The sequence below is a fragment of the Megalobrama amblycephala genome, linkage group LG20 (assembly GCF_018812025.1).
Source record: "Megalobrama amblycephala isolate DHTTF-2021 linkage group LG20, ASM1881202v1, whole genome shotgun sequence".
Classification (NCBI taxonomy): Eukaryota; Metazoa; Chordata; class Actinopteri; order Cypriniformes; family Xenocyprididae; genus Megalobrama; species Megalobrama amblycephala.
In genome coordinates, this window is record NC_063063.1 from 20,439,305 (window position 1) to 20,466,956 (window position 27,652).

The following is a 27,652-nucleotide window of genomic DNA, read 5'->3' on the forward strand; positions in this document are numbered from 1 at the left end:
TTTTGTCACAATATTCTGGGGATTCCGCATGCTTTATTTCACATAATAAACAGTATACAAAGCCAGGCATATTGCAGGGTACGGGAGATAAAATTACCACAAGATAATTCGAAGTATATGCTGCAGCTCTTTCAAGTATAACAATACTTTTAACAGGTAGACAATATGTATGTAATACTATATGCACAATTTTAGAGTCTGAAATTACTCAACTGTCCATTCTCGAAACATGAAACCAAGAAAGAGAGAAATAGAGATGAGATAAACCACAAAGAAAAGCCTGTTAATGCATTTGACCACTCCTAACCAGTACTTCTGACCAGTTTGGGCATTTAAAGCATGGGGAACAAGAGTCTGTTTGATAGTCTGAAGCTCTTCCAGGATCAGCTGCAATAAGTGCATGTCATTCATTTTTTCATTGCTGTATATTTCCTTCAACATCAGAGACTCTAGAGGAACCTCCACTCCAGAATAACAGATCTGATCACTGCTGTCTCCTATGCATTTATCTGAAAGAAAAACACAGTCTATGACAGTAAGACAAAACAGTTTCCGTATTGCTCTGAAAGATGTGCCTACCTGTTTCAGAACTGAGATCTTCAGGTCTCTGAACCCTCTTAGTGTCTTGTTCAGAGCTCATATTTATTAAGTATATCACCAAAATCGTCTCCAGAAGACTCAACAACATGAAGGAAAAGATGACAATGACATACGTAGCTGCACAGAACAAAAGAGGGAGTTTATATGAAACTATAAAGACAGTCTAAACATACCACAGATATATGAAAAGACTACTCTGTATTAAGGGAAATTTCCTTGAACCGAGAATTCCCTTACCGATCAGAGGACATTTGTGAGATTTGGATGGCAGAATGTCATTTAGGATGAGCATAAGTACAGAGATCCCCAGCAGCACAGTCACTTTGAAGCACAGTTTCTCCCCTCTATCTGGTATGAAAAAAGAAGCTAGGTCCACAATGAGGAAAAACAATATAGGTAGCTGAAAATTGATGAAATGCATCAGGGGCATCCTTCTGACTGAAATCTAAAGAGGAAAGAGACAATAGAGAGGTGAAACATCTAAGACTGTAATCACTAGAATGGAAGACGAAACTGTCGAAATGAGTATTAGTACCGTGTACTTTATCCTGTCATATGTTTGGCCCTCATAAATATCTTTCTCCTTCGAGACGGATATGTTCAAGAATTCCCATTCTCCTTCGGTTAATATGCTTTCCCGAGCTACTTGTGTCGCCTTTGATGAATTGGAGGCAGGAACCAGTTTTATTTCTTTATCTGTTTCACATAGAGGAAAGCAGCTTGTTACAGAGTAACAATGAATAGCCTACCTGTAGGGGTTTTTGATAATGGAAAGCAACAACATTATAATACAATTAACATTTGCGATACATTATATAGCAAGCAAGTAAAGCTGTACAATTAATTGTCATTGAATCATTAATTCAAGAGATTCATTAAAAAATGCAGATTCATCCAGCAATGAAACAAGTGAAGTGTTTATGAGTGCGTCATTGGGCCCTACCATACACACGTCGCAATGCGACGCCAGGTGCAACGTAAGTGTTTTTTGCTAGTTTCAGTCCGATGCAGATATCATTTTCACGTGCAGCGGCCACGTTGTTTAAATAGCTAATGCATTCACACCCATCTGTTGCCCATGGGCGTGCTGGTCTGAAAACGAGGTGTGTTCAGGTGCATTGTTGGCGTATTGCTATTTTGAGGCAACTGAAAACGACTGCGCCATTGACCAACAAAAACCTGGTCTAAAGTCAATGGCGCAATATTTTTGTTGTTGTTATTTAAAGGGCATGTTAGTAATATGCGCCTATAGGTGGGTGCACAACGCTCGTACACTCTGCTTGTTACACACACAGGGACGCGCAGCAGCACATAAACATGCTAAATATTAAAAATAATGTTATTACATGTTGTTTGTCTGGCTTTTCAGAATCATGATTCTCAATTTATCCAGAATCGTGCAGCTCAACAAGCAAAGAAAACAAGTTTGAATGTACTAAAACTATCAATAAGGAAGATTCATCAGCAAATGGCCTTTGTTTAGTTAGAGCAATTGCTTGAACAATGTGTGAACAATATATAGGTTACCAATATATTGGTACCATAGGCCTACATACAATAAAGATTTTTAAATTTATCTGTATTGGCCAATAGTGAATATTGGTTGATGTATATTTAATTGTACATGCTTATTTCCCCTTTCTTTTACATTTAGATTTAGAAGTTACTTTAAAGGTGCCCTAGATTCAAAAATTGAATTTATCTTGGCATAGTTAAATAACAAGAGTTCAGTACATGGAAAAGACATACAGTGAGTCTCAAACTCCATTGTTTCCTCCTTCTTATATAAATCTCATTTGTTTAAAAGACCTCAGAAGAACAGGCGAATCTCAACATAACACCGACTGTTACATAACAGTTGGGGTGTACGCCCCCAATATTTGCATATGCCAGCCCATGTTCCCAACATTATGAAAGGCATTAGACAAGGGCAGAACGTCTGGATGTGCACAGCTGAATCAACAGACTAGGTAAGCAAGCAAGGACAATAGCAAAAAATGGCAGATGGAGCAATAATAACTGACATGATCCATGATAACATGATATTTTTAGTGATATTTGTAAATTGTCTTTCTAAATGTTTCGTTAGCATGTTGCTAATGTACTGTTAAATGAGGTTAAAGTTACCATCGTTTCTTACTGTATTCACGGAGACAAGAGCCGTCGCTATTTTCATTTTTAAACACTTGCAGTCTGTATAATGCATAAACACAACTTCATTCTTTATAAATCTCTCCAACAGTGTAGCATTAGCCGTTAGCCACGGAGCACAGCCTCAAACTCATTCAGAATCAATGTAAACATCAAAATAAACATTGTACTTACGCGATTAGACATGCTGCATGACGGACACTTTGTAAAGATCCATTTTGAGGGTTATATTAGCTGTTTGAACTTTTTTTATGTTGTTTAAGGCAAGCGCGAGCTCTTGGGGCGTGGAGCACGAGATTTAAAGGGCTACACACCCTAAATCGGCTCATTTCTAATTATGCCCCAAAAAAATGAATAAAAAAAAAATCGATGGGGTATTTTGAGCTGAAACTTCACAGACACATTCAGGGGACACCTTAGACTTATATTACATTGTTTAAAAAAAAGTTATAGGGCACCTTTATAAATTCTTATAGTTGCAACCTGTTAAATGTAATTTTCAGCAAATCTCAAAATAAATATCCATTTTTCATACTGTACATTATAATGTTATGATGCCTAAATTAACTTGTAGCATTTAAAATGATTGATTTTATTTACCAGTGTTTTATTTTTATTTATGTAGACAAAATCGGATAGATTTTAATATCGCTCATTTATCGATTACCTGCCGACATTAAAAAATAGGCCAGATTTTAATATCATGCATCCATAATTTTAATGAATGTTTACTTGATGAATATTTATTGTGTACTCACCTGAGTGATTAATTGAACACACTGTTATGTGGCAGGTTTGGGTATCAAAAGGAAATTTGTGTACATTCATTGTGCAGGTACTGACAATTTTATGGTCATCCTCCATTGTCACATTTCCATCATGAGTAATATACAAATATGGGTTCAGTGGTCCATCTTCCTTCTCTACACTGAAACATGTCGATAAATTATATTTTTAACATGGCAGGTAAAATGAGTTTGTGTCAAAACAAATCTACCAGTTTACATAAATAATGTTATACGGTTAATAAACAAGGTACTTTTTTCAAAATCATCAATAATAATGTATAAAGTATAATGTGTGTATTATATAAATTAAGAAAAAAATATACAGATTTATCATTTGTATACACTCACCCCTCAACAACATAGAGGTCTGGTTTCCAAAGCAATTCTTTTGGTAAAATCACATTTTTAATGCCACAGAAATCCTTAGGATCCCAAGAGATTCGTTCGTTGTTCCAGCGCTAAATGAGCAAAAATAAATAAATAAATACATAAATAAATAAATATCTTTAAACGCCTAAATTATTTTAACCAGTATTTATATTTCTTCTTTTTTTCAATTATGCAATATAATATAGGAATTAGAAGATTTGCAAATTTTTGTTCAACACTTACCACAGCTATCCATAATAATGGTACAAAGATTTGAGATTTTTCAATCTGCAAAAAATAAATGAATTAATTAAATAATAATAATAATAATAATAAAACGTAGCAGTTTTTAACAATGGTCTACTGGAACATAGGTTGTTTGCAGTCATACCATAGAAAGAATGCCATAGAGGTAAATATCAAAATACACTATGGTGGGGTGTGTCCAGTCCAGTACAGGACGGCAAGTTGTGAATTTCTCATTGCCTTTGGTAAGATTTAAATAATCCAGTACGTCTTGCTTACTGCATACTCGTTCAAGGAATGCTCCATCTGCAAGCCAGTAATATTAAAAAACAGTTTTAGATGTCAATAAACGACGTAGATGCCCTATAACTATACAATTTAGCCATTGCAAACAAGGTGCTTATATTTAAAACAACTTAGAACATCGTCTGTCTGTGCACTAAAAAAAGAATGGAAGCTTTACTCACCTATTAAAAAAAGTAGACAGGTAACACAGACAAGAAAAGAATTCATATCCAACGTTCAGTGTAAAACCACCTCTGGTTAGCAGACGACTGGCAACTGGTCCCATTCACCGCCTGCGTTTATATAACAGTGCATGATGAAAATGGATGGGATATTATATATAATAATGGAGAACACAATTCCCCTGAGCACCATAAAACTTTCTGATGGGCTTTTGAAGGCAATTTTTCTTCACAAATGTGACATTCATTTTGCGGTTATTGGTTGTTATTGTTAGTGGAGGCAATCTTTGAATGAATTTGCGCTGAGTGGATGATGGACACATGCTATAAGGTCCTGGGAGATGTGCTTTTATCTTACAATTTTGATCACAAAGGAATAACAATTATTGTTGAATGCATTGAATATTAGATACACTCAACACTCCATACATGTTTTTATTCCATTTCATACACATACTGGGTGGGAAATGGCTGAGATTCACTGGGATGACTCTAGTTGGGAAGATTTTTAGGGCCAGAGCACTGATGCTGTGAGGACACTATTGTAATTGTTCAGTCAATTCTTCTTCTTCTCCGAAATGAATTGCATTTTTGAGGGACTAAACATGCTTGAAAACTAACAAAACTTTGGGTTTCAGAATTAGGTGTGGCAAAATGGCTCAATACTGCCACCTCCAAAATTTCAATATACAAGTTTCATATACAAGTGAAATTTGGTAGACACATGTAACAGAATTTTCTCTGCAAAATATTTGCAGTTTTTGCCATTTCCAGGTGTTGTACTTTAACAAACTCCTCCAAGAGCTTTAATCAGATCAACATAATATTTGGTCAGTCTAATCTAAAGGCCTTTGCAACGTTAAATTGCGAAGATCTTGAGTTTTCGCTGAAAGACGTGTCTGTGGCGGCCTGACAAAATTCGATGTTTCACCATGAAACTCAAGCATACAATGTCCAACCTGCCTCAAACTTAACATGTTCGATAAGAGTCCTAGCCTGAAGACATCTACATGCCGATATTCAGTTAGTCATAGCGCCACCTGTTGGCAACAGGAAATGGCATGCTTTACACTGTAATTCACTCCCTGAAACACATTTAAATATGCCATGAAGTACCAAACATGCTAGAAACATGTTAAATGATGCAACACTTGGCTTAGTGCTAATGCAATTAACGCCATATAACAGGAAGTTGTTGTAACTCAAGCATACAATGTCCAATCTGCCTCAGACTTCACATGTTTGATAATAGACCTGGCCTGAAGACATCTACATGCCAAAATTTAGTACTCATATCGCCACCAGCTGGTAGCAGGAAGTGTGTCAAAGCCAGTGTTCCCTAAAGCCACCGAGTGGCGTGGACACGGGTGCGAGGGCCCTTTCATCACTACTTGCAGCTTTAATTGTTATTATTCTTTTTCTCTTTTTTTTTTACTATCAACAACCTTTCAGATGTATTTTAATATAAAATCGTCTATAATCTATGATAAAATTAAACATATTTCATGTTTCCTACAAACAATGTTTTCTCTAGTATCAAGACAGCCACATGAAAGGTCAATGAACAACATTTATGAACTGTGTTTGGCACAAACACGCTTATTCAAAAGAATCTCAGCTTGGAGATAATTACTGTAATTTTGGACAAATGAAAGATTGTGTTTAGCTGTCGCAAATTTGTTGACTTTTGAAAATCAAGTTCATTGGTTTTGATGCACAAAGTTGTATTTATTGTCTCTTATAACAAAAATATTTGATTTAAACCCATGAAAATGCAGATCCTGTTATAAATAACAGTGAAAAAATAACTTTTTAAAACTGTTGTTCCATAATCTTAGCAGATTCTTCTGTTCGTCTCCAATTTAAAGCCACAAATTAAGATTTAACTCCTTCATTTTATTAATTTATTCCCTCGTTTTAGTATATTGTGGCCACACATTAAGAATCCATTCCCTCGTTTTACTAGGGTGACCATATGTGCCATTTTCCCAGGACGCGTCCTGTCCAGGTTTTCTAAGTTGCATAAAATGTCCCAGTTTTGGTTTTGTTTTCATATTTGCGGAAGGTAACGACTGAAAAATAATTTGACCAATAGCGTGCATTATACATAATCAACCAATCGTGGCTTGCGAGAAGGCTGGATCTACAGAGAACGGTCAAAGCATTGCAAATATGACAACATTTTAATGCATTGCATGAAGACTGTCAATAAGAACAGTGGCTTGCACAGACCTCCATGTAGAAATTGCGTTCCTAAATCGCGTTCCGGGGGCACATCGATATGACCACTTTCACAATTAAAGAGGCAAGGGCTCAAGCCATTTTAGGCAATTTAGAAATCCTGGACAGGACACGTCCTGGGAAAATGGCACATATGGTCACCCTAGTTTTACTAAATAATGGTCACGTTGTAATAAATAGTTCCCTTGTTGTAACAAATTAGTATAACATGGCATGTCATGCTCTGTAGGTAACCATACTTGAACATTAATTTGAACAGTTCTTTTACAATGCTCCAAACAAATCTTGTTTAAGAAACAGTTTATTGTGTTTTTTCGACATTTTGTAATCTTCATTCTACAAAAGTGAATTGATGCAACCCATTCCTCATGTAGGTTTAGTTACACTCACTCCTTCAGGTGCAGAAAGAGGACAGAACAGAATCACAAAAGCAATACAGATAGCAAAACTGGAGAAAACTCCTTGAATTCATCCATGCTCTGCGCAGGTCACACGACAGTGGTTTCTCTCTGTAGGTAAATGTGACATTCTGCTGTAAAACATTCAATGCGTGGCTATGTTTATCTGTATTGCCTCCAGACAACGTGCTATTATGCGGCTGTATTGCTTGTCTTGTGACTCAGTACCTGTTGCTTACACAACATGTAAGCTCAGAGTGGAAGGGCTAGACATATAGTGCAAATGTAAAGGTGGAGGAATTCTATTTTCTGACTGCAACTACCATGCGCTTACCACATGCACCGCATATCTGCTGTCAAGGGAAAATCTACTAGTGCATGTGTAATGTATACAATCCCATTTGGAGAAATTTCACACAGTTCATATACTACAGTAAACAACACATTGAACAGACTCTTACAACGATAACAAACTAGGCTAACATAAAAAAAATAAATAAAAAATAAACATTTTCCACACAAAGGAAAAGGATTGTTGGTTCTCAAAGTACATTAGACATTTTGAGAGAGATATAAACACTATTTGATTGTACTGTGAATCCTTTTTTCATTTCAGATAGTCCAGATAGACAAGTGCTAATGAAGCAAGAAAACTGGATTATAGATTAAGGAATTGTGGGAATGATAGTAAAGGGATAGTTCACCCAAAAATATAAAATTCTTTTCATTTACTCACCCTCATGTCATGCCAAACCTGTGACTTTTTTTCTTCTGTGGAACATAAAAGAAGATCATTATTGTCCATAAAATGAAAGTCAATAGGGTCCAACGTTGTTTGGAGAAAATTAACTTTCAGAATTTTCATTTTTAGGTAAACTATCTATGGAAGCTTGTTTCCGCCTCTGAATAACAAATAAAAAAGGTAATTGCGACTTTTTATCTCAAAATTCTGACTTTAGTTTTAAAGTCAAAATTGCAAGATATAAACTCAAAATTGCAAGTTATAAAAAAGTTTATATCATGCAATTATGATTTTTTTTCTGAGAAGTGAGTTTATATCTCGCAAGTCAAAATTGTGAGTTATAAACTCGCAATTCTGAGAGTTCATTTTAAATGCTACAAGTTAATTTAGGCATCATAACATTATAATGTACAGTATGAAAAATGGATATTTAAGTCTTTTTTGTCAGAAATGGACAATTCTTTTTTCTCAGAATTTCATTTATATTACAATTCTGACTTTAAAAGTCGCAACTGCAACTTTATATCATGCAACTCTGAGAAAAAAGAATCAGAATTGCGAAAATAAACTCGCAATTGTGAGGGGGAAAAAAGTCACAATTATCATTTTTTTTATTCTGTGGCGGAAACAAGCTTCCATAACTATCCCTTTTAAGAATTGAAAAGAGAACCCAAAGATTTCCGTAAAGTAAAATAACCACTAACGTACCACTGGTGCAAAGAGCAAGTTTAAACACTGTGAATTCGGTTTGGCAGAACTATCAAAAAACTGAAAGTTGTTGATTGTTTTTCATGTTAGTGGCACGCTTTTCAAAGTCTTTCCTTCATTCTCACTGTATAATGACTGCTAAGTAAACACTTTCAAGGATCTCTATAGGAAAGTGCAACACTTTTCAAAAGGAATACATAAAAATTACTTTTAAGGAACTTATATACCAAAGTACCTGCAATAGTAATCCATACGAGTCCAACGACATACGTCTGAAAAGCTACTTCAGCTTTGCTTCAAGTCTTGGGTACAAATTGACTAAATGTAGCATATAGGCATATGCTAGATTGTACCTTAGACATGAAACTAACACATTTTGTTAAACAACACACAAAAAGCTTAAAAGCAGCTTTGTGACATTTAACATACCATCAACAGTAGCAATCTGAGGAAGTCACAGGCAAGCTTTCCCATGTGTAACGCAGGTTAGGCAGCTCAGTAGCTTTGTGTCTTTGTAACATGCAGGGCTGTAAGTAGAGCTCAAAGTGAGCTGCAGCAAACTGACAAGGGCAGAAACATGAGCAAAGATGTGTTATTGCTCTGAAGTAAATCTTGTGAAGGATCGATTGAGTTTACAATTGAGCTTTGATGTAACTTCTAAGAATTCATCTCTCTGTTTTCCATCATTTTCTTTTGAAACATCTATCTTGGGTATTGTGAGCAGATCTCCAGGAGTACAAGTTGAAATATTCATACAAATGTTCAGTGACATTAAGGAGGAAAATCCCAAGGGATATTGATTCAAATCAGCAGGATTTGATTATGAATTCATGGGGGTTAAAAGTGCTTGCTGAAATTATAATGTGTCACAACATGTTTTTAAAAGTACAGTCGCACAGCCTTGACATGAAATTTCTAAGAGAAAAACATTGCTTGGAGCAAAGGTTGGAGTCTTTATCATGTCCTCATTTTCCAGTCTTTCATCAGGAGAGCTTGCTTGATTCATCCCTTTATTTGTACACATGAGGGGGTGGAGCGTTGGTGTAAACGTGGTGCTTTACACAAGTATCACCACCAAAAGAGCGCTAAAAACATGACATCTATCACAACGGAGAAGGGAAACCACACAGTCAATCCTCCCTGGTTTGCATTTAGGATTTGATCCATGAGTAATTGGTGTGGGCATGAGTTTAGGCAGAGGTGGGATGAAGGAAGAGGCAAATATCCCTCTCAGAATTGGAGTAGGTCTGTGCCTGGGTGGATTGAGGATTTCACACAGCCAGGGGTCCACGATGAGATTTGTTCTTGGAGTTTGCTGCCTCATTGGTGACCCCTTGATCGTCCAGGTTGATGTTGCTGGTGGACGCATGGTGAGTCAAAGGATCCCGCCCATGACGATAGACGTCAAGGTATAACAGACCTAACGGAGATGACAAAGAGAATCCAAGTGAGAAGATACAGATGATAGCAGGTTGAAATAAAGAAGAAAAATAAAGAGGGCATGAAGGTAGTTGTGAAGGTTAAAATAATAATGGGATTGTGGAAAAGTGGTTTAGAAAGAACTAAAAGAACACCTTACTAGACCTTTTCCCCCAAAACTGGAGCATCTCTTGGAGATCAATGTTAAAATTAGTTTCTTCACGAACAGACTGTTTTGGCTTCAAACATTTTGCTATTTTCACAAGTCGGTTGGTCAAAATGTCCATCATGCAAACCAAGACATTTTTATCCATTGTTCTCCAAGATTTCTGTGAACTGAAATGTCCTGCATTGAATATTCACCACATGCATCCTGAGTAAATGATGAAAAGGCTCTTTTAACACAAAGAGGTCAAAAGGCAAATCCATAAAGAATCTCACTGATGATGATAATAGTGAATGGCAAAAAGGCAGAAACTTCTTTGTGAATCCATGACCTCTGTGCATTGCCTTTTAACTTGCTTCGTACCTATTCCTCAATGTGAACAGGACACGAGTCCTCATCTGTCCATTCCACAGACATCCAGGAAGATAGAGAGAAAGAGAGATGGGAGATGATGGAAGGAAAAACAGAGACAGAAAAGAGAGAGAACACAGCACATTTACAGCACATCAAGAGAATCAACCAGCCATCCACAGAAAATGAGAGTCGGATTGAGAGAGAGGAGAAGCTCGATGCTTAGAGATAATGAGAGAAGATGATGGTAGCCAGGGTTTTTTTGAAAATTGCACTTTCAATTGAAACTTTTATCTTTAATAAACAGGAGGTTCAATCTTCAAGTGCCTTTTCATGTAAGTGATTTTCATTTTCTCCCTATAAGCAGGACTTACAGGGAGTATATGGACACTTAAGTAGCACTTAAAAATGGATCAATTTCATTGCATTACATAAAATATCAAACCACATGACATACTTTTCGATCAAGAAGACATTTCACAAAAGTTGAAATTCGTTTCCAAACTGGCTTGCGGGGAGCCCCAGGGGCCATAAAAGTTCAGTGAAAATTAGTACAAACATGTAAAAAGATAAATAAATGTAAAAAAAAATATATTATATTATATTATAAAGAGATAATATAGAAATAAATTAATTAATAAAAGTTTAAATTTACTGAATTTGAGCTTTACATTCATATGCAAATCATGAGATTAATCACAATTATTTTATTTTATTGAAAAAAATAGCGTCAACTTAATAGAAAACAAATATTTTACTTTTTACACATATTGATAATTTTATATACAATATAAATGCCTCTTTTTACACAAAAATACATAGCTGCTTATATCATCATATTAATTCCATTAAAATTTAGACACTTTTAAGTGTGGCTTATGTGTCCTAATTAGGGATGGGTATTGTTAAGGTTTTAACAGTATTACTACTCTTACCGATACTGCTTATCGATCCGGTACTTTAACGGTATTCTTATCGGTACTTTTTGTTTATATATATATATATATATATATATATATATATATATATATATAAGAGCTTAATTAAATTTGCTTTATATTATATGGTGTCTGGCATTTTTTGGTGTTTTATATAATATACAGTAAGAACATGAACAAAGAAACAAAGTAAAACAAACAGACAAATACAATAAAACAAAGATACAAATGAAATAAAGTGCTTTCATTTGTTCATGTGTTCAGGTAAGTAATATAAGCCTAGCCTATAAAAGAAATTGAAGTAAAGTAACCAAATGTAAAATAACACTGCATGGTTTTCACAGTATAAATTAATAGATTAATGCTTATTAAAGCTAACTATATTCAGATGAAGAGCTGTGAGTGATTTTCTATTTGCATTTTCTTGTTTGATTAACACTGATGGCATAATCATCAGAAGGTGACTGCTGTCACTTTAAGACAATAGATATTAACACACATCGGATTTTCTCCCAGCTGTTCGTGTACACTTACGATATAAACTGCGTTTAAGTAGCTAAACACGCAACAATAGGGTTATTTTAACATATTTTTGTGTGCATTTGATCGTTTGGACGTGCACCTGAAGCCCAACAACGTGTAATTTGTTTGTCTATTTGCGATCCGTTTTGGAGCGCGCGCACACAATTCAGCCTGAGGAACAGCGTCTCTTGCGCGGATTACTGTGCTTTCAACGTTTTAAAACGTTGATAATTATCAAACATTTACTGCAATTTAGCAACAGTAAAGACTGGATTTTACAACAATCATCGATTGTGCTGATTCTGACGTTAAGTTTGGGTTTTGGGAGGAATGAACGCGCACAGCTGTTTATAGAAGGTGTGCTAGACGAAACGCGGCTAGTTTTTAATAGTTTTACCTCAGATATCTTCTTTCTGATCCTTGGAAGCCAAAATCGAAATCAAAAATAAAATAAGCATAATATCACAGCCCTAAAGTGTAAGCAAATGTTTAGTTGTTTAGTTCTCTCCTCCATCGTCACTCGTCGACGATCGTCACATCGTCATTAAACAGGGCTTTCATGTGAGCGGCAGTGTTGCCAGATCTCGCGAGACAAATAAGCAACCAGGCCTGTGAAAACAAGCCCAAAACAAGCGACTTTTTCTACGGAGCTGGGATTAAGCCCAAAATAAGCAACTACACTTTAGAAACAAGCCAAAAAAAAAAAAACGCGACCCGCGACTACCAATATTTGTAAGCGACTTTACAGAAAAACAAGCCCAAAGTCGCTTATAATAAGCGGACTTGGCAACACTGGTGAGCGGCTGCGCGCGCTGTAGCTCCTGAGCGCGTGAGCGCGATCTCTCTTCTGGATTGAAAAGCAAAAATATATCATACACAAATGTCCTAATATTACTGCATGCAGATACATCTGGCGACTCTGGCGAGATAGAATTCGCAAGATAATGTCTAATATCAATAATATGTCTAATAGCAATAATAAATGAACGTGTATTTTCTTCATAATTTCTCCAGTACCGATAGCAGAACCGTTAACGTCAGAGCTTATCGATACACCGGTCTTTCATAATTTAGCCCCGGGGCCAATATAATTTCGGTACCCATCCCTAGTCCTAATACGTTTTGGGTCAATTTTATATTTTGGACTGTGAAGTAATCACAATGACTAATAAAAATATAATGACGATGACAATGCTGATGATTAATAGTGTGTAAGAATCACATTTTACTATCACACGTCTCATGTGAAAAGCTTCATTGGTGTCCTTCCAGAGAGAATGCTTTCTCTGGATGACAATAACCAATAGTTGGGAATTAATAGTATATGCTGGCAAAAGAGGGAGGATGAGCAGAAAAATGAAGTGATGAACATAAAAATGAAGGGAGACGCAAAGCTACTTTGAGCTGGCAGACACTGAACATGAACTTAGCTATTAGTATGACCCAGAAAGATAGAAACAAGTCATACATGATATAAAACTCACACATACACATAAACACACACAAAAGAGAGGGGGATAAAGGGCATGGCCACTGTACCAATTAATGCTACACAAAATTACAGCAGGGTCAAAGTAAGGGCGTGCATGAGCAGAGAAAGCCAATAGTGTTTTAGAGCCAGCTGCTGTTTTAAAAGGGACTCCTTGAAACCGCCTCACCCAATGCCTTCCAATCAGAAAGTCCATGTTCGAGAGGTTGCCACTCACCAGCGAATCGGCCATCAGGAGGCTGCTCATTGTCCAGGCCTGTCATACAGTGGGTGTCAGACTGCCCCTGATTGTTATTGTCAAACTCTGGACAAGGCACCTCGCTCCTCCTGCGCCCACCTGCAAGCGAGGTCAGAGGTCAAACAAGAGCAGCCGAGGCAGGGCAGAGCAGCCGAGTGGAGAACAGCAGTGAAGGGTCAGAGCAATGGGGTGCAAGATGCTACTCGGCAACCATTTAGTGATGGCTGTGGTTGATGGATGCACACATACTTATGAGAAAGCAGAGCGGATGCAATCGGCGCGTGCACGAGAACACAACTGACGAACGCTTTGACACTCATTTCCTCACATTAGTAAGCATTCAACACATTAAATATAGAACAGATGAAAAATGTATATGCAAATAGGGAATTAGTTACAATAAAAAGAAAGACTCGAAAAGCAGAATCCCTTTTTGTTTTTTAAATCAACAATTAGTTGCTCGAAAGAACTTTTAGCATTAGTACAGATGCACACTTGTCATAAAAACTAAAATAAATAATAAAATAATGGGTAGAAAGCTGGATATGTCTTTAAAATTCAGATGCCAAATGTGCTTGTTTGTGGGCTGATTAAACAAAACACGAAAATCGATCTACATTCGCCTTAAATGAGTCATATGATATTTATATTTGTAGTGAGCAACCTTTGGCCCACCTGCAAACATAAGTTATTCATCAAGTAGGTGTGTGGGCAGATTTAGAAGCTCTTGTCTTGTGGATGAAGTACCACCTACACTGCAGTGTTTTTTCTCCTTAATCTAATGTACAGTGTCGTGATAAGTACAGCCAATAGCTGAGGTTACAATTACCATGTTCTTTGGTGGGAGATGCACAATCTTCCTCAGTCACATCATTTCCCTGAAGAAGAAAATATGGTTGAATAAATAATAAATAAATAAAAAAAAACAAGTAGCTGGGTTTAAGATGTTTGGCTGTTTGAATGTTTCACCTCTGAATCCTGCTCTTCAAGAATGGCAGCTATAAAGTTATGCCCTTTTGCCTCGTTGGGGATTTCCTGCGGACACACGTAAATATGGTCCCTGTAACCATGATGTATGGTTTGCACAAACATCTCTTGGCATAAATTTCTAAATGTTTGCTCAATGGTAATTGAAGTTTTGGTTATAGTGTTCTGATCATTTTTGACCAATGAATTTCCATGACTTTGCAATGACTTTTGTTTGTAATGTTTAAAAATAGAGATTGCATTCACAAAGAACAATTTCTAGCCAATGAAATAGGCGAGGCAAGTTTATTTATAATAGTGTTTTACATAAAAGTGATTAAAAAAAATAATCATTAAATAATAAATAGAAATTTTAATGCCTTAATATTTTTGCTGCTGTCCGCGATTTTTCGCCCTCTAGCGGTTAATAAACAGAACTGCACGCGTCTTGTGGAGGAACAAATTTAGCCGGCGCTACTTTTCTCTGTGTATGTCTATGGCGAGTCATGCAGTTACCGTGATACTCTGCGGCGAGTCCTACCAGTCCGGTCTGAAATAGTCCGAATATAAACACTTATTATAAGTGTACCACAATGATTCAGGATAAGACAAAAACACGGTTTTATATAATTTTTTATAATTATATAATTTTTGTACATTTTTAACACAAAAAAAGTTGCGGACTGCAGCTTTAAACCAAAATTGAAATGCAGGTGCTCAACAAACTATAGAGGAGGTTAAACTAAAAAATAAAAAATAAAAATAAAAATTTTACTCTAGAGTAGAACAAACATACATAACAGACCTTACACTAACATACAAACGAACTTAGTCTACAAATATACATTTAACTTTATTTCTTTTAAAAAATTATTTTTCGAACATCATTCATTTTAAAGAAATATAGTTACATTTATGTTTGTACAGTTAGTGTTGCACTCTTTTCTAGAGTTTTTTTCTTTTCTTTTCATATTTATAGGGATGGTTCACCCAAAAATGAAAATTCTGTCATTAATTACTCACCCTCATGTCGTTCCACACCCGTAAAACCTTCGTTCATCTTCAGAACACAAATTAAGATATTTTTGATGAAATCAGAGAGCTCTCTGAACCCTCCATAGACAGCAATATAATCAAAACTTTCAAGGTCCAGAAAAGTACTAAAGACATCGTTAAAACAGTCGATGAGACTGCAGTGGTTCAACCTTAAATTTATGAAGCGACGAGAATACTTTTTGTGAGCAAAAACAAAACAAAAATCCTGAAAGCACTGAACATAAACAACATATGAGAATGACACAGAAGAAATGATATTGTTGAATAAAGTAGGTTTTTTTTTTGCGCACAAAAAGCATTCTCGTCACTTCATAAAATTAAGGTTGAACCAATGCAGTCACGTTGACTGTTTTAACAATGTTTTAGGATTTCATCAAAAATATCTTCATTTGTGTTACGAAGATGAACGAAGGTCTTACAGGTTCGGAACGACATGAGGGTGAGTAATTAATGACAGTATTTTTATTTTTGGGTGAACTAACCCTTTAATTTCCATGATTTTTCCAGACCTGGATATCCCAATTTTAAAAATAATTAGATATATTTAGATTTTTCATTAGCCTGGAAACCTGGATATTAACCACTAGGCTACACCACTACCACTACTACTTGATGCTCATGTGGTAAAAACTCATCAACTAAAGCATCTAAAAATAGCTAACAAACAAAAGTGATGAATTGTCCTACTTCCATGCCTTCTAACAGACTTACCTCACCCTCATGTTGGGAAGGGGCTCGGCTCTCTGCTGGGGTCTCAGCGGCCTCCTCTCCCTCTGCCCCAGCCATGTAGGAGCCGGACATTGAAGAGAGTGTGTCGGTGCTAATCTGAGAGTGCTGGCTATGAGAGGACGCCATTGACATCACAGACTGGGCCAGGCTGCTGCTTACTGGGTCTGAAGAGGGCAGGAAGAGGAAGACAAACAAATGTAAATGAGTGAGCTCTGATGTGTGTTTCAGCTAGTTAGATTTAGTGCACTGAAAAGCTGTACCCTCTGGGGAGGTGATCGTGGAGGAGAGAGGGGTGCCGTTGCAGGACGACTGATCTATGGCCCCCGAGGATGACAGAGTGAGGTTGTCACTTTCAGGAGTCACACCAGACTGCAGGACAATACAAACGCAATGATAATCAGATTGATGTGATGACATTGTATAATAAATATGGAGGTAAATACTATAATACTGCAAGTATTCTATAATCTTTCATAACAATATATAGTCAAACCATTTAGTTCATTTATAGTTCCATTTAGTTCATTTATAGTTCATTTATGTAATTGAGGATAGCAAAATAAAGTAAACTGTGACATATTATACTCAATAATTTTTCATACAGTGGACTACCAGTAAAACTGATAAAAATTTGGGACCAAAAATTATTCAGACACTTTGACCTGACCATGTTTTACTTAAATGTTATCTGACATAATTAAGATTATTTTTTCTGACACAGTTTAACTCTGAGATCTTGTCATATTTTATTACCATTTTTTAAACTATAGTGAATAAACTGTAATAATGAATGAAATGTTTAAGGTGTCTGAATAAATTTTGGTTTGACTGTATGTATATATATATATATATATATATATATATATATATATATATATATCCCTTCAACAATTTTATTATATAATAATCACAGAGAACATAGTTAAACTGTTGAATGAAAAACTGTTTTGACATTGACAATAATAAGAAATATTTCTTGAGCACAAAATCTGCATATTAGTTTGATTTCTGAAGGTTCATGTGACACTGAAAACTGGAGTAATGATGCTGAAAATTCAGCTTTGCATCACAGGAATAAATTACATTTTAAAATACATTAAAATAGAAAACAGTTTTTTGAAATTGTAATAATATTTCCAAATTTTACGGTATTTTTGAATCCAGCCTTGGTGAGGCTTCTTTCAAAAACATAAAAAATATAACAATAAAACAGAAAATGCATAAAATAACATGTATGAAATAAATGTATAAATGTTTGAGATGCTTGTACCTCTTGTTGTTCTACATGCAATTTTCTCCTGCAAGTTTGCACTTCAGACTCACTGCATGACTTCTCATCCTCCTCCTCAGGCAGCACTGAAGAATTCTGGGAGAGGGATCTAGAGAGTTCACAGAATACATGATTAGCAAGGACTCACTTATCTGCCTGGTTCTTCAGCCCATAATCAACCTTCAAGAAAAGCTGTAAATTGGCTGTTTTAATAACACCCAGCAAATGTTTTATAGACATGAATTAAAAAGTTTTTACAGTAATACCGAAAAACTACACCATTCAATCCTTCAGTTAGTGCTCACTCACTTAGAGCCACTCTTCTTGTGTTTCCCATTCTGGCTGGAGTTGACAGAGTGTTCTAGCGGAGAGAGGGAGCGCACGGGCGTGTGATGGCTATCACTGCCATATGTGGGCGCAGATCCAGAAACATGGCCCCTGGTGAGGCCCTGAAGTGGAGGAGCAGATGGCGACGGGTTCAGGGGCCCATTCAAGGCCTCCAACAGGGACACAGCTTCATAGCCTGGTGGGATGTGCTCTGATGCCTGTAGTAAATGGCCATGAACAGCAGTACAGTTTGGATAACAACATTTTCACCTTTAGTATGAATATATGGTGTATACAGATGGCTTTTAGTTTTTTCATTAAAGTGCACCTATTATGCTTTTTCAAATATTACCTTTCATGCAGTGTCTAATATAGCTGTTTGTGAATGTAAAATGTCTGCAAAGATCACAGTGCACAAAAAATAAAATTATTGTCTCCTAAAAGAAAGAATCAACAAATTTACATAATGCCAGCCTATGGTCTTCATTGGCTGCCCGCGAACAACGTCTACTTTGACCTGCCCTCAAACACTGAGGACTCACACTGGACTTGATACAGAAGCCTCCGGAGCTGAAATTTCGAAATGGTAATATGCGTTTCGTTTCCAACACATGCTGTAAGCGGTAGACCAATCACAACAGACTGGGCCGTCTGACCAATCAGAGCAGAGTAGGCTTGGTGAAAGGAGGGATTTAGAGAGACTGTCAGACTCTTTGAGAAATTAGGTGATGTGCAATGTATATTATGAAAAAATTAAAGTGTTTTTTGACCTTGGATGCATGTAAACCTATTGGGAGACATCCCAAACAAAATTAAAGGCACAATATGTAAGATTTTTGGTTTAAAATATCCAAAAACCACTAAAACAACATTATATATTTTGTTGACTTGTGTACTTACATTATCCCAAATGATTCTAAGAATGTTTAAATCCAGAGAAATGGGCAATTTTAACCAGGACATGGATTGTATCCGTTCGTCACCTATCAATGACATCATACCCGCGTTACCCTCGATTTACGATTTTATTTTGTAGAAACCATGGAACCACCAAAGATGCTTTAATATATTATGCAGTGCTTCCCACACATAGACTTTACTTGGGCGGGCCGCCCACGTATAATAACGGCCGCCCAAGTATATTTGGAGACACATTTTTGCTTTTATTATTTTTATCCTCTTTTACTTTTATATCCGCGCAAGATAATGAAACCATCCGCGATCGATAAACTAGTCGTTTCATACCTGCTCGTTATGTGTGCGTCAGAACTGTTTACTCCCACTGACATTCCCACGGGTGCTGCATTCTGCAAAGTCACAAGGGGGCGCTGTTGCGTGTTCTACAAGCTCACGCAACAGCGCTTCAGTCTGCTTCAAAGTGATTCTCAATCAATGAAAAGCGCAGATTTATGCCAAGCGATTGCTAATGAACTCAAGTTGATGAATTATTACAATGTCTACTTTATGGCCTTTATATAAAATGTTTTAGATGATTGTAAGAATCTGAAGGATCAGCCTGTAATAGTACAGACATTTCAAAATAAGAGTACCTGTGTATTTCGAGCTTGTTTATAATTAAAAGTCACATGCTAAGTTTTTTCTTTTTCTTTTGGGCATTATTTGTATTTTGGTTACACAATAAATTGTATTTAATTTGATTTCCATTTAATTCATAGTAAATTATTGTAGTCTCCCCCACAGGAAGAAAAGACTAAGAACATTATTTAACACATATATTATTCATTTTATAAATTTTACTAGTAAAATCTGTGTCCCATTCACTGAGAGAGACACTATATGACAGCAAGGAGAACATAGGAAAAGGTGAACCATTTAAATGCTGTAGTTTTGCATAATTTACAATGCATAATAATGCATAATATTAGTATGTAATTAAATGTAATATGTTATGTAATTAAAATTAATTTCAATAAATAAAAATACTGTTAAAAATCACACATTATTTGTTTGTCACATGTAGTAGACCATTTTTGTGCCGTGGGTAATAGGAGGATTTTTTCGCCCGACTACCACCGCAAGTATATTTCAAACCTGTGGGAAGCACTGTTATGTGTTATATTATATATATTATATATGTGTATATTATATATTATTTATTAGACAGATGAGCCACTGTTTGGATACATTCATCGACAGAAAACTAATCATTGTTATATAGCTCAACATAGCAAGTCTTATTGTTTAAATGTCGTTTTCTTGATTTACCACAAGTACCGTGTTTTACCATGTCTAATATCAATCTAGCTTACTGCAGTGTGCAACAAGTGTCTCATAGTAGCTGCCGAGCGAACGCACAGAGTAACATTATAACAACTTTCAACTCATAAATGTGTCTAATATGATAAAACAGCACTGTGTCACCCCACATGCGCACGACCGGAAGAAGCGGAAGCACTCATCTGCGGCATAATTAAAAAGCTCCACCGCTTGAGTCAAGCTGCGTGTCGCGCTTGTCTCTCATTAGCAATTGCTCCACCTGCCTCGTTCCGCTCCAACAGCTTTCGGCCACACCCTGCTTCATACTACAGTAATGTTAATAAATCTTTAACGCATTAGCTCATCCATGAATATGATTTCTGCCCGAGTCCCATCGGATTCTTTTGTAGACGTAGATGTGATGACAACACCTTCCATGATTCCGCAAAATCAAGGTGTCATCAAGCTACGCCTTTAATATAATAAGCGACCTCTAGTGGTGAAAAATTACATATTGTGCCTTTAAGAACCTTTTATAGAGCATAATAGGGGCACTTTAAAATGTGGAGTTTGTGCACCTAACTTACATGAGAGAAAGTCTGACTACTTAAACCACTGAAGTTAATCCTAACAAAGTTTTATGTACACGCCACAGTCAACTGCACTCACATTTATCTCTAGGAATATATTTATTTTGGACCCTTGATCAGATATTTTCAGTTTTTGACATAATCGATGAGTCTCAATAAAGCGGATTCAAATGCCGGCTGCATTTATTTAGCTATAAATATACTTGCTATGAACTAAGCTATGTATGAAGAACACTGTGAATCAAATGTAGTGTTACCGAGTGCTCCTCTGAATCTGACGTCTGCGAGGTGATGACAGGGTTGAATCCAGTAGGTGTGAGCGGGCTCAGTTTTTTCCTCATCGCTCGTATTTGAAGGAGGGCACGAAACGCTAAAATTTATATCAGAAACAATACAAAGACAGAGAAACAACTTGAATAAATTTAAAGCGGCAGACGACAAAACTGCAGTGCATGCTTATAATAAACAGAACGTTATGATGCGTTGGTGTGGACGCTAATATAGTTATCATTCTTAGTGTGAATGGACCTTAAGTCCAGTATTCTATTCAGTAAAATATCCACCACAACATTCATATATGAGACTCTATAAATGCAAATATCATCTAAGCAATATTGTATTTTCATAAATATAATAATCTCAATCGGAGAGTCCTGTTGAATGAATCTGGTGCAGGGGTCGGTGCTTACGCAGTCGACAGATGGGGCAACAGTTGGCCTGGTAACGCAGTGTGTCTGCGCAGGCGTTGCACAGGCACAGGTGTCTGCAGGGTAGGATAAGTGTGTCCCGCACGTCTGACAAACACACCACGCATTCAGCACTGTTGTCGCTAATCTCATCTTCAGCCACCTGTAAATGTAAGTGTGTTATATTTTAACATTTTGATTCTAATTAATGAATGAAAGCTTAAAAGTGACAGATGTCGTCTGTTTAAATCAATGTGGAGATTTCTATGTGTGGTAACAACTACATCACAGGGAAAAATATCTACTGGAAAGTATCAATAGAGTTACTATATTAATCATTTTTTTGTAATATAATTCATTCCTCTGTCTTTGAATCTTTTTCTTTTTGTGAAGTGGATGATGATGTACCTTTGATTCTTGACTGTTGTATTTGTTCTCTATGCCGTAGATCTCTTGCAGCAGGTAACTGACACCATCCACCTAAGATAAAATCATGAGAAGCTCAAGAGGTTTATTGAAGATTTGCCAGTTAGAACGGCAAAGAAATTTTTGACATTACAAAAGCCATTTAATGAGCTGACCTTCTGTTTCATGGTTCTTCTTGTAAGCTATAAAATGGCTAAGATTTTTACATAAATAATAAGCAAGCACTTACCACTTGTTTCTGTTTCAGAGGTTTTACACAGTAACTTCCATCCATATGCTAGGAGAAAAAGACAGTAATATATTATAATCACTAGTCGTCACAGTAACTTTTATTTTGTCAGATAAACTAAACTAATTAAGCTAAAAAATTATTTAATATTACTGAATCAACCTGATTACCTGAATGATCATTTAAGGGTTAGATCAGGTAGAAATAGTACAACTGCATGCTTTAACTATGTTTAGTCTGGTCCTTATTTGCATAGCAGAACACAGGATGAATGGACATTTCTTTTTTTTAAAGAAATTAATACTTTTATTCAGCATGGACGCATTAAATTGATTAAAAGTGACAGTAAAGACAGTAAAAAAAAATTCAAATCAATGCTGTTCTTTTGAACTTTTTTATTCATCAAACAATGCTGAAAAAATGCATCACGGTTTCTACAAAAATATTAAGCAGCTCAATTTGATGATAAAAAAAGCACAAAATTAGAATGATTTCTGAAGAATTATGTGATACTGAAGACTGGAGCAACGGCTGTTAAACAATTCACAGGAATAAATTACAGTGTTCAAATATAATTCTTATTACATTTTAAATTGTAATAATATTTCACAGTATAGCCTTAGTGATCTTTTTTCAAAAACATTAAAAATATATTTTTAATGACCCCAAACTTGTGAATGGTAGTGTATAAAATACTTTTTTTACACAAAAAACATACCTTCTCAAAGGATGCAAGAAGAACATGAGAGTGTCCCAAGTGTTCTGCACAACAAAAATATGATCCAACATATTTATATAGATTTTTCTATATGTATTTCTACATATATAATATATTTGCTATATCCAATTACATGCATCCAACTCACCATCTCCCTCATCCACTACTGCTTGTACAACCATGGGGTAGATGTCTTTATCCATGTCAAACAAAAGCTGTGTAACAATAAATGACAATACCAGGTTAAACCAAAGTGCTCTAAGGACATGCATTATGAATTGCTCAATGATTTCCTTAAAGGTGCCCAAGAATGCTTTTTCACAAGATGTAATATAAGTCTAAGGTGTCCCCTGAATGTGTCTGTGAAGTTTCAGATCAAAATACCATGTAGATTTTTTTAAATTAATTTTTTTAACTGCCTATTTTGGGGCATCATTAACTATGCACTGATATTTTTCAGCGCGCCACCCCTTTAATTCGCGTGCTCCCTGCCACATGAGCTCTCGATTATATTACAGCACATTTACAAAGTTCACACAGCTAATATAACCCTCAAATGGATCTTTACAATATGTTCGTCATGCATGTTGTATGCATGATTCGAATTATGTGAGTAAAATATTTATTTTGATGTTTATATTTGATTCTGAATGAGTTTGAGGCTATGTGCTCCGTGGCTAACGGCTAATGCTACACTGTTGGAGAGATTTATAAAGAATGAAGTTGTGTTTATGAATTATACAGACTGCAAGTGTTTAAAAATGAAAATAGCGACGGCTCTCTTGTCTCCGTGAATTCAGTAAGAAACGATGGTAACTTTAACCTCATTTAACAGTACATTAGCAACATGCTAACGAAACATTTAGATAGACAATTTACAAATATCACTAAAAATATCATGCTATCATGGATCATGTCAGTTATTATTGCTCCATCTGCCATTTTCGCTGTTGTTCTTGCTTACCTAGTCTGTTGATTCACCTGTGCAGATCCAGACGTTACTGGCTGCCCTTGTCTAATGCCTTTCATAATGTTGGGAACATGGGCTGGCATATGCAAATATTGGGGCGTACACCCCGACTGTTACGTAACAGTCGGTGTTATGTTGAGATCCGCGTGTTTTCCGGAAGTCTTTTAAACAAATGAGATTTACATAAGATAGAGAAAGCAAAGGATTTTTAAACTCAATGTATGTCTTTTCAATGAACTGAACTCTTGTTATTCAACTATGCCAAGGTAAATTCAAATTTTGAATCTAGGGCACCTTTAATGAGACGATTAGGACTAATTCAATCTGACCTTTTTTAATCCAAAAAATGCACGTAGACACACACAAAAGAACATATAGCAGAAGTGTTACCTCCTCATCTGCCCATTCTGATAAGTTGACGTAATGAGAGGGCAGACAGAACTGTTGGCAGACGCCGCGTTTGAAATGCACCGTCTCTGACTGCAGAGAGCTGTCCTGCGGCAAGTATCTGTCAACAACACACAATAAAACCCCAGCTTTGATGTCATTTCCCAACTTGCTGCTCTTCAATAAACTGGTAAAGGCTGAGCTTGAAGTGTTTTATTAATAATAAACAATAAAAAAGGAATATTCAGTGCGTGTCTAATACTTAACTTACATTGGCACACCATTGTGAAACTCTTCAATGGCTTGGTAGTATATAGTGATGGCAACTTGTGTGTCGGCATCAAAGGTGAACTCAATATTGTAGCAGCTGTGGCTTTTCCCAACTTCCTGTCCAGGAAGCTTCATGTCCTCGCTACATCTGCAGTCAAAATTACAAACTTTACTAGATGTCCAGTTAAGAATTTAGCAAAAAAATTTTCACGACAGTAATACACAGAAAGAGATGCATAATATATTTAATTAATGTAACATTTTTTACAACTATAAAATGAGTATAAAAACAAATATCTAAACACTGTATTTTTAAGGCCCTTGAAATTAAATTCATGTTTTTTGTAGCTTTTGGACCACATCTTGTAACTTTGAAATGCTAATATGCACCTACAAAATTTAAATATGCATTTAAAATGTACAATTTTTCTCAACTAGTAAAACTGATGACTCATCCTGCACTACACAGATTTTTATCAAATCAGATGATCTATACAATACAATACAATACAATACAAGCAGCAACCAAAAACGCAAGTTGTGAATCATCCAAATGTCCTGCAATACGTCAATAAAGGAAAGAAAACTGCACTGTAAAACTTTGCTGTAAATTTACAGCTAATTTCTAACAGTATTATACTGTATTTTCATAAAACAGTAACATTCTGTATATTTTACAGAATGTCTGTAAATATACAGTAGTTTTCTGTTTTCAGCCCGTTTCGCTCGTAATACAGTATAATACTGTAGAAGCATTGCATTATGGGATTGATTTTTTTTCCACGCTCATTTTAAATTTCTAGGCCAGGCATACATTTTAGCTTTTCTCCCAACGCTTTTAGTGTTTCACGTCGACTCTTCACGGTTTAATGTTATCATTAAACGATATTTGAGTAAATATAGTGTGCAGTTTTAAGCTTTCGAAGCGTCAGTTTGCCTGAGACGCGGGATGACTGGACGCCGCTGCTGAGAAGACGGAGATGTTATTTTCCGCCTGATTAATCAAAACGTTTGTGCCCGTGTCGAGAAGACGGATAAACGATTGTTCGGCTGAGAATACGGTAAGTCACTCTTTTCTGGAGCTTTTCGTTCGCGTTTTTACTTTGTCATGAATTGTTTGATCTTGAAATGTTAAACTTCTCATGAGCAAACAGTTAACGTTGCTCTGTTCTCAGCGCTTCATGCAGTAACACTGATGTTTCATCTTATAGACAAATCTAAGTTATTCTTACAACCTGATTTTTTTTCTCGTTTCAGTCTGAATCATCTGATGCAGCTCCATTGTTTACGTAAGTGTTGTGCTTATTTTCACGTATATCAGGTTTATGATAAAGAATTCAGTGAATAAACAATTTTATTTTGTCAATTATTTTAAGCATTATTTTAAGATGCATCTTTTCTGAAGTGTAACAGGACACATTACTGAGATCATATGCTTAGCTGTGAGTCCTTGTGTTCACAAGAATGCTATGGTGAATGAATGCACAATATTCACTTCTCTCTCTCTTTGCTTTTCTGGTTTTAGGCTTTGACATACACCCTAAACATGGCTCAAGAACCAGAAAGGGGGGAAAATTGCCTTCTGTGAAATATGGTTATGTTAACGTAAGTATTGAACCTAATTTCACATGTGATGTAATCAGGTTTATGGCAAAGAATGGACTACTTGCACTGAGGCTTGTAAACACTTACATTTTGAAATAATACAACTTGCCTATTTCTGCTTAGTGATCGATGCTGCAGTGTGTGTGAGACCTGATGAATAAGATCAAAACAAACCTTCATTTATTTTTATTAAATACACATTTTATTAAATTCACTGTATGTAATTCACTCAATTCTTAGTATTCAAATTCTTAATATTTAAAGTATATTTGTCAGTCCGCTGCCAGTGCGTTACTGTTTAAAGGGTTAGTTCACCCAAAAATAAAATTTCTGTCATTTACTCACCCTCATGTCATTCCACACCCATAAGACCTTTGTCATCTTCAGAACACAAATTAAGATATTTGTGATGCGAGAGCTTTCTATCACATATCACAGACACACATGATTACTTTAACAATTGGGTTTCCTACCATTCTTGACCTTGAATGTGTAAGTTGTGCTGCTGCCTATGCAGAAAGCTCTCAGATTTCATCAAAAAATATCTCCATGTGTGTTCAAAGATGAACAAAGGTCTTACGGGTGTGGAACACACAAGGGCAAGTAATTAACAACAAACCGAAATTTAATTTTTGGGTAAACTAACCCTTAAAGATTAAATATTTAACATTGTAAATGTCTTGAGGCAGGTACCATCTATTTAACTATTTTAAAAGACTGGGATAAGAGCACTAACACACACAAGCTTGTACTTATCGTTACTTTATTAAATTAATTAAAATGTAAATTCAACAGTATAAAATATAAGAAAAACAGTAAAAGAAAAACAGTTAATGAGAAGATGAGCACTGGACTGCAGCAGGTTAGTGGTGTAAATTGGTGAGCTGAATGCTTTTACCAGAAACTCCCGAGATATAGTACGACATACAATGCGGAAGCTGTTGTGCATATAGTCCATTCAATGAATGAACGATTTCATTGAATACAATTATTAGCATTTTATTTTTATTTTTTTGCAACTTTTCTGAAGTGCTAATTGGATATTTTAACTTACTGCAATCAAATGCTTAGGCATTTGAAATGCTATGGTGCATATATTTACAATATTCATTACTGTTTTCTCTCTCTCCTTTTTTTCTTCTCTTTTTCTTCTTTATAGGTACTTTGACATCAACCATGAACACTGCCCAAGAAGAAGAGAAAGTGACTCCAAGACTGGCAACACTGTGCAAAAAAGGAGCAGTACTAAAAACTTGTAGGCCTATTATTTGTTTTTACTCCACATTTGGAAAAATGTTAAAAGTAAATAATATTGCTGTATTGTTCAATGTAACTGTTGATTGCTTAAATGTTGACCTTTCACGTTGCAATTT

The 27,652-nt window shown here is 35.8% G+C and overlaps 2 protein-coding genes and 1 long non-coding RNA gene across 8 annotated transcripts in view; 1 reads left to right on the forward strand and 2 right to left on the reverse strand.

Moving 5' to 3' along the window:
* Window positions 1-9,271, reverse strand: LOC125255591 (5-hydroxytryptamine receptor 3A-like). Its single transcript, XM_048170938.1, has 11 exons — window positions 9,140-9,271; window positions 7,997-8,031; window positions 4,622-4,732; window positions 4,300-4,460; window positions 4,152-4,196; window positions 3,888-3,997; window positions 3,510-3,679; window positions 1,136-1,296; window positions 838-1,045; window positions 580-717; window positions 1-509 (listed from the first exon to the last, which is right to left on the reverse strand). Exons 3-11 carry the CDS (start codon window positions 4,665-4,667, stop codon window positions 205-207), a joined length of 1,344 nt encoding a protein of 447 aa, XP_048026895.1. The 5' UTR covers window positions 4,668-4,732; window positions 7,997-8,031; window positions 9,140-9,271; the 3' UTR covers window positions 1-204.
* rnf157 (ring finger protein 157) overlaps window positions 8,946-27,652 on the reverse strand; it is a 22,708-nt gene continuing 4,001 nt past the window's right edge. Inside the window, exons 4-20 of one of the 6 annotated variants that reach the window (XM_048170935.1) lie at window positions 24,676-24,822; window positions 24,408-24,525; window positions 23,196-23,262; window positions 23,048-23,091; window positions 22,330-22,377; window positions 22,083-22,154; window positions 21,678-21,837; window positions 21,246-21,358; window positions 18,164-18,399; window positions 17,855-17,963; window positions 16,845-16,953; window positions 16,567-16,748; window positions 14,803-14,868; window positions 14,663-14,711; window positions 13,813-13,932; window positions 10,659-10,693; window positions 9,999-10,130 (exon numbers count right to left, since the gene is read on the reverse strand). In XM_048170935.1, coding sequence (XP_048026892.1) covers window positions 10,659-10,693; window positions 13,813-13,932; window positions 14,663-14,711; window positions 14,803-14,868; window positions 16,567-16,748; window positions 16,845-16,953; window positions 17,855-17,963; window positions 18,164-18,399; window positions 21,246-21,358; window positions 21,678-21,837; window positions 22,083-22,154; window positions 22,330-22,377; window positions 23,048-23,091; window positions 23,196-23,262; window positions 24,408-24,525; window positions 24,676-24,822 — 1,675 coding nt within the window. In that variant the 3' untranslated portion in view covers window positions 9,999-10,130. Of the gene's footprint in view, window positions 10,131-10,658; window positions 10,694-13,812; window positions 13,933-14,662; window positions 14,712-14,802; window positions 14,869-16,566; window positions 16,749-16,844; window positions 16,954-17,854; window positions 17,964-18,163; window positions 18,400-21,245; window positions 21,359-21,677; window positions 21,838-22,082; window positions 22,155-22,329; window positions 22,378-23,047; window positions 23,092-23,195; window positions 23,263-24,407; window positions 24,526-24,675; window positions 24,823-27,652 lie in introns of those variants that run through there. The other 5 variants (XM_048170934.1, XM_048170937.1, XM_048170936.1 and 2 more) reach the window with 5 other exon arrangements.
* LOC125255592 lies at window positions 25,264-27,465 on the forward strand. The gene is made up of 4 exons (XR_007181945.1): window positions 25,264-25,735; window positions 25,932-25,963; window positions 26,200-26,279; window positions 27,439-27,465. It is a non-coding gene; the product is annotated as an uncharacterized LOC125255592 (long non-coding RNA).

Coding starts and splice junctions, on each gene's coding strand:
- LOC125255591 (XM_048170938.1), bottom strand. CDS start 4,667: ATGAATTCTTTTCTTGTCTGTGTTACCTGTCTACTTTTTTTAATAG. Junction 4,197..4,299: donor TCTATGGCATTCTTTCTATG/GTATGACTGCAA, acceptor TATTTTTTGCAG/ATTGAAAAATCTCAAATCTT. Junction 3,680..3,887: donor GACCTCTATGTTGTTGAGGG/GTGAGTGTATAC, acceptor GACATGTTTCAG/TGTAGAGAAGGAAGATGGAC.